The following is a 7,659-nucleotide window of genomic DNA, read 5'->3' as shown; positions in this document are numbered from 1 at the left end:
ATGGGTTATACCCGGAACTTCACCGTCTCCAGCAGACACTTTGAAACTAAAGCTGATTAAAAAAGTTACAGTGCGTGTGCTGTACCTTCTGCTGTCGCTTGTTGTTTGCATTCGGCGCTGTGCGAGGTGTAAACCCAATGGAGCACCGTGGGAAAAATGGCGTCGCATGGACACCTCAGACAGAATGAACTTTTGGAAATCGACATTTCTTGCGATGACAACTGCTTTGCTGCGAAAAACGACGTCTTCGTCAACTCCGGTGCGTCTTATGACGGGTTCCCTGCGTTTCAGCAGTGGATACCTGCCGCTTCTCCACCTACTGCGTTTGGAGAGTCGGAGGAGGGTGCGAGTCTGTTCACCCAGAGCGCTCCATCAACGCGGCATCCGACACAGAACCAAGAACCGGAGGATACAGTTCGACTTAGCAGCGACAGTGACGATTCCTGTGACATCAGACACAGAGGTGCAGGAAACCCGCTTGCCCCAAGATCATCTATTGTGGATTATCTCCTGATCGAGCTGTATGACACCTATACTTGTAACAGCAGGAAGAGTGCTGACAGCGTGGATAGCTCCACCGAGGCGTCCAGTTCGGATGCTTTCCTTGGCCGGAGCAATACAGAGTCAAACTTCCTGCAAGAACTACAAGAGAAGCAGACCAAACGACACCAGATGCAGTATCTGGCTCAAAAAGGTGGGAATTACCGTATTGCTGCAGTGGGATGTCACTGGAATTCTATCTGTCTATCTATCTATCTATCTATCTCACCATTTGGCTAATGCATTATGGTCTCAATATTTAGATCTGTAATAATTCTGAATTTATTATGATATTTGAAGAATTAGACAATGCTTGGTAATATTTTAAAATGTTGTATTATTATTATTATTTTATAAATAAGTGGCCGCTATTTTGTTTATAAACTCATCAATTATAGGAATGGAAAAAAAAGACTCATACTGTATAGTAGTTTCACCCTTTCCATGTTTTAGTACGAGCGTGAGTAGCCACAGTGTAAACTAAACTCATAGTAAAACCAGGAATGGATCTCTGCTATACAACGGGAGTCGGATTTCCCTCCCAGCAGTTATAAAGACCCAGGTGTAATACTATGTTGCTGGTGTTCAGAAACGTCTTTACATTATGTTTTATACTGTTTGTTTAGTATATTCTTATATATAGTTTATTGTTATGTGTACTCCATTGTTCAGGCGCCCGACCTTGTTGTCTGTCCAGTTTATTTATGTTCCCTTGAAGCTGCCTTCTCCCCATTCTGCCAGTCTGGGAACTAAACAGGCATGCAGGTGCAGCAGCTGGGGGTTATGGTCTGTGTTTCACTGTTGCTCAGGGAAGCAAAACAGCAATGTACCAAAGTAAAAAAGCGATATCCTTTTTTTGTTCCTATTCTGTTTTAATTAAATTAACACTTTATTGTTAACACATTGAAAAGACTTGTGACAAATAATTAAAAACAAGTTTTTATTAAAAAAAAAAAAAAATTAAAAAATGGTTTGCCTTGTAAAAGGTTAATAGTACAGTATAATACAACATTGCGAGAGAATGGTAATGCATTGTAAAGCCCAGAGTTACGATAAAAGGCATTTAAAAACATGGCAAACCATTATAAACCATGACAAAGTCTTGGGACTACTGTTCTATTACCGTGCACAGGTACTATAGTACAGCTTTTAGAAGGCGTTTTTTTTTTTTTTTCATTTAGCATTTTTACATTTGTATTTGTATTTAGAGTCGGTCGACATTTTACAGTACTTTCCAGTTTATGAATGCAGAGAGCAACAGCGTTCACAACTCTCGACTATACCGGGCTGTATGGCACCCAGTGGTATCCGTACTTGCATCAGCTTGTACTGTTCCACAGTTTGCTGTATTCTACTACTGCTCTCACTCATAGTTATATTTTATGTATCTTGTACTTGAGTTTATTCTTAAAGGTAACCGTAATCACGGTTATTTTGTAGTTGCTTATATTATAAATTGTTCTTATCCATTTATTGTACTTTCTTCTTCCTCTTAATGGTAATTACTCTTATAACCAAATATTTTTAAGTTTTACTGCTTAGTCAAAATCGATCTCATTATTTAATGTGTTTTTTTTTTTTTTTTTTTCTCTCATTTGAATTTGCTCTTACTCCTGGTTTTATAAATGTTCTTAGCTGCAATGTCTATAAGTCGCACTGGATAATGGCGTCTGCTAAGAAATGAATAATAATAATAATAATAATAATAATAATAATAATAATAATAATAATAATAATAAATTACCATTTGAGTAACGAAGGCAAAATACACTAAAACCCATTTGTAAAAGTTCAGTAATATAAAACATTGGGGTTTACGATGCATAGTACTATACGTGTACAACCTAACCATTCTACTTCAAGCTAATGCATTCATGGCTTTCACTGAATAGGGTAATTGTTGGATTAATTTTAGTCCTACTGAATTACAATTGCTCTGACCACATTACAAGATCGTGTCTTCCAGTAATGATTAGGAAACAACATTCCATTGTTAGGTTAGGCAAGGTTTGCATACCACAGCAGTTTGTAAAAAGTGTATCTGAGCATTAATATAGACACGTGTTAATACACATTTTAATTGACGTGCGGGGTCACTTACATACAAGGCAATTTGTGGGCAGTTCCACATTGACGTGACATCGAGAGAAAAACTCGCGTCTTTAATCAATTTCCACGCTTTCTAGTTTCCAGCCCTTTCTTATACTATTCTCAGCACTGCCAGTGCCCGCACAGTAGCGCTACATTAAAAAAAAAAAAAAAAGCCTTGTACTGTTTTTAGACATGTAACGTGTCCTGCCGGTGACTTTACTTGAAAAAGACACGTTTATGTTAAATGACATTGTAATATATGGAGACTTAATGCTAAACAATGTATAATTCTCCCAGTCAATCAATATGTACAAATTAGCCCAGTCCTCATTTCACTTTTCCAGCTTACTTTGTAATCAACAATTTACTATAGTGTTGTAGGGCCAGAAAGTGGTACATCATCAGAATGTGGTATGCATACCAAAACTTGACCCATGTAAAGTCAGATTTTGGTACAGGTGCAATCAGTTACAACAGACTTAAGGTTTGTAGGAAATTTTTAATCAAATGCTAAAGTTAATTATACATTATTTTTTTGCAAACTTAAACTGGAAATGACAAACAATTCACAATGACCAAGACAAAATGAGAATTCATTGCAAAGTTCCACAAGTAAAAAAACAATGTACAAGACCCGATGTATTGCATATGATACGTATTTGCATACTGTATTCTTAATGGTGGAAAAATGTGATTAAAAAAAAACACTAAAATGATGTAAAAGGCTGGAACTTATGATAAATTTAATAAAAAAGACTGAAAACATAACATACCGGATTGAAGGTATGACAATGACCCCAAACATACAGTGAAAGTCATTAAGAACTATCTTCAGCGTAAAGAAGAACAAGGAGTCCTGGAAGTGATGGTATGGCCCCCCACAGAGCCCTGATCTCAACATCATCGAGTCTGTCTGGGATTACATGAAGAGAGAGAAGCAACTGAGGCTGCCTAAATCCACAAAAGAACTGTGGTTAGTTCTCCAAGATGTTTGGGTCAACCTACCTGCCAAGTTCCTTCAAAAACTGTGTGCAAGTGTACCTAGAAGAATTGATGCTATTTTGAAGGCAAAGGGTGGTCACACCAAATATTGATTTGATGTAGATTTTTCTACTGTTCACTCACTTTGCATTTTGTTAATTGATAAATATAAACTATTAACATGTCTATTTTTGAAAGCATTCTTACTTTACAGCATTTTTTCACACCTGCCTAAAACTTTTGCACAGTATTGTATATATACACACTGAGTGTACAAAACATTGGGAACACCTGCTCTTTCCATGAAATAGACTGATGAGGTAAATCCAGGTGAAAGCTATGATCCCTTATTGATGTAACTGTTAAATCCAGTTCAATCATTGTAGATGAAGGGGAGTCAGGTTAAAGAAGGATTTTTTAGCCTTGACACAATTGAGACATGGATTGTGTATGCGTGCCATTCAGATGGTAAATGGGCAAGACAAAAGATTTAAGTGCCTTTGAACGGGGTATGGTAGTAGGTGCCAGGCACGCCGGTTTGGGTGTGTCAAGAACTGCAACGCTGCTGGGTTTTTCTCGCTCAACAGTTTCCCGTGTGTATCAAGGATGGCACACCACCCAAAGGACATCCAGCTTATGGCAGGCCAGTGGTTGAAAATAACTCATTAATGAGAGGCCAAAGGAGGCTGACACAAATTGTGCAAAGAAATAGACGGGCTACAATTAGTCAACTGACAGCCCATTACAACATTGGTGCTGAAAAACCCATAAATGAATGCACGTCTTGTCGTACCTTGACACAAATGGGGTATGGCAGCTGACAACCTAACAGAGTTCCACTTCTTTTTGCAAAATACAAGCAACTGCGGTTGCAGTGGGCTAAGGAACAAAAACACTGGACACTGGAGGATTGGAAAAACATGGCCTGGTCTGATGAATCCCGGTTTCTGCTGTTTCATGCTGATAGGAGGACTAGGGTATGGCTAAAACCACATGAGTACATGCATCCATCATGCTGCGTGTCAACATTGCAGGCTGGTTGTGGTGGTGTGGGGTGTTTTCATGGCACACATTGGGCTCCCTGATAAAAGTGGAGCAACGTTTGAATGCCACAGGATATCTGAACATCATTGCCAATCGGGTGCGTTCCTTTTCATGGCAGCAGTGTATCCATCTGCTAATGGATTTTTTCAGCAGGATAATGCGTCATGCCACAGGGCTAGGATTGTCCAGAAATGGTTCCACGAACATGACGGTGAATTCAGCTTACTGCAGTGGCCTGCCCAGTCACCAGATTTCAATCCAATTGAGCACCTGTGGGATGAGATGGAACAAGCTATTCGGAGTAGAGATCCACTACAAGCCAACTTGACACAACTGTGGGAAGCATTGGAGTCAACATGGGCCAGCATCTCTGTGGAACGCTTTCGACACCTTGTAGAGTCCATGCCCCGACAAATTGAGGCTGTTCTGAGGGCAAAAGGGGGTGCAACTCAATATTAGGAAGGTGTTCCTAATGTTTTGTACACTTGTGTGTGTGTGTGTGTGTATATATATATATATATATATATATATATATATATATATATATATATATATATATATATATATATATAAATATAAATAAAATATATATATACTGAACGTAATTAGGATCTTTTATTTAACATCATGTAATCAAAGAAACTACAAAACCATATTGCAAAAGTCTACCGGAAGCCATAATAGCCTAGTATCTTTTCCTGAACTCTGAAAACCCCCAGGTGAATTTTTCTAGGAAAATCTGAGATGGACAGGCAATGAAATGTCCCTTTTCTGGTTGAGTTGGCATGGAATGACCCAATAGTGAACAACCACTATAATTTTGTTTTCATATACTGACCTTTACATGTAATAACTTTGCATGTACACTTTTGAAATGATGGTAAATGTCAACCAGCATATAAATGTACAGCTATGGCCAAAAGATTTCTATCACCCAATAGAATTCTATCAAATTTTGCTGCATGAAAGTTACGTTAACATATTGAATTAAATAGTGCTTTGTAGTTTCCCATACACAAAGAAAAACTGACAAAACATGAAAAATGTTTGTGACATTTTGGAATTTAACATGAAATACTGCATTACTATTATGGATTCTGGTAGACTTTTGCAACATGATTTTGTAGTTTCTTTGATTCCATGATGTTAAATAAAAGATCCAAATTATGTTCATATTTTTTTTATGATGTCTCAATTCGAGTTGATGCAAACCCTCCAGTACTGCAGCTCCCTATAATAATATTTCTAACTATTGTAAATATTCTTTTTGCACTCCTAGTCTTGCCCATTCAGCGTCTTGAAACAGTATGTATATAATATCCAATTCAAACACCTGACAAAATGAAAAGGTTACATTTCAATCCTTTTTTTGTCGTTCTTAATGCAAACAGATATTGACGAGCTGAAGAGGATTATACAGGAAGTGAACTATCGGATCGGGGTACAGTCTGCAAAATTGGTCCGCCAGGTGAAGAGGAAGGACCGGCTAGCCAACAAAGTGCAGAAGAACAATGACATCATAACCGCCTGCTTGCAAGCTGTGTCACAGAAAAGACGTCAGTATCCTTCGCCTATTAATTCCACCCACTACACTCCTGCAGCCTCAACAGAGCACTCCGAATCATGCTTAACAGGCAGCTGGTACACCAGAGTGTAACCACAAACTTGTCCCCCTGCACACTTCCCCTAGTGGATTTAACACATTGAGCAGAAAGAAATGTCTCATCCATGCGTTCAAACACTCCATTAGTGCAGAGTGTTGCAGGGGGACAGGTTAGTGGTTGCACCAATGGTGTACAAGTTGTACTTAGAGGTTCGAAATGACACAAAGTGATTCTAAGCAAGAATGAATTAGATAAGAGAACTCTGGTACAGTGTTTTCTCCTATTTTAACAGTTCTTTACCCAAACTAGCTACCACGGTTATGTAATACATTACAAGTCATGCCCTCACTGGAACCTATCAGCAGCAAATCCACTTAGAATTTTGCAGATAGTGTAGCTCTGGTACTCAGAATATGAATGACAAAGCATTGAAAACCTTCTTAAAGAGTTTAAACAGACAAAGTGAGTTAATTTAACAGGGTTTCAATTCAGATTTAATGAATTACAATGTCTTTCTAAGTGTTCAGTGGCTCCCTCTAATCAAGTTGAGAGTATACTTTCTCTTGGATACACTCAGCCTGATTAGAGGAAGCCACTGAACACTTTGAAATATTCATGGAAATAGACTGGTTTAGGCAGCAGATCCTATTGCATTGCCTCAGATCGCTTGCCATTTTATACCATGGCACACATAATGATAATGTCCCCATTTCGCCCCTTCCTTGAAGTGATATGAAAAGGGTTGGACTGGATATGTTCGGTGTGGCTCAGCTTACACTGTAAGGACTAGATTATGCAAATTATATTTTAGGTATATTGGGCCTGCCTCTCTGCCCTCCTCTGTTTTCACTGACTGGCTCTCGGATGTTCTTTCTGAAAACAGAAGATCTCAAATATTTAACATGTGTTTCCTTTTTCCTCACCGTGCAGCCAGGGCAGCGCTATATAGGACCAGGTGCAGTACAGTAAGCAGCACTTTCACACTGAAAGCATGCTTCCTTTAAATTACCACTTGCAGTGATTCTGTTTTATGCGCCCCGACTGCAGCTGGTTTGATACTTGGCATGCAAGAAAAATATCTTCCCTTTTCAAGGGATGCTTTCTATCATCTACATCTTCCTTATATGTAAAGTGATTGCAGCTAACAAATACTTTCCTTACATTCTTCACACCTACATACAGCAGGTTTATATGTTTTAGAACACCCCATTGCTGCTATTCGTATTAGTATAGTAACTAATTTAATTGATGACTTAATAAGCCACACATTTTTCACACATTCTTTCAAAATGGGACATGCAGTAGCGCTGCACGAGTCGATTATTCAGAACAAGCTCTTGTGTGGATCACTCTTCTCCAGTTTAAAAAAGCAGCGATCAACACAAACCCAAGCAGCTGC

At 38.6% G+C, this 7,659-nt stretch overlaps 1 protein-coding gene across 2 annotated transcripts in view; it reads left to right on the top strand.

Annotated features, from left to right (window-relative positions):
- Window positions 1-7,659, top strand: part of LOC121319505 (TBC1 domain family member 30-like) — a 40,736-nt gene continuing 33,077 nt past the window's right edge. Inside the window, exons 1-2 of one of the 2 annotated variants that reach the window (XM_041256993.1) lie at window positions 1-694; window positions 6,048-6,212. In XM_041256993.1, the coding sequence (XP_041112927.1) occupies window positions 157-694; window positions 6,048-6,212 (703 nt within the window). In that variant the 5' untranslated portion in view covers window positions 1-156. The remainder of the gene's footprint in view (window positions 695-6,047; window positions 6,213-7,659) is intronic. The other variant, XM_041256994.1, reaches the window with a different exon arrangement.

This window comes from Polyodon spathula, chromosome 8 (genome assembly GCF_017654505.1).
Source record: "Polyodon spathula isolate WHYD16114869_AA chromosome 8, ASM1765450v1, whole genome shotgun sequence".
Classification (NCBI taxonomy): domain Eukaryota; kingdom Metazoa; phylum Chordata; class Actinopteri; order Acipenseriformes; family Polyodontidae; genus Polyodon; species Polyodon spathula.
Note: the sequence above shows the minus strand (reverse complement) of the source record. Positions and strands in the feature narration are given on the sequence as shown.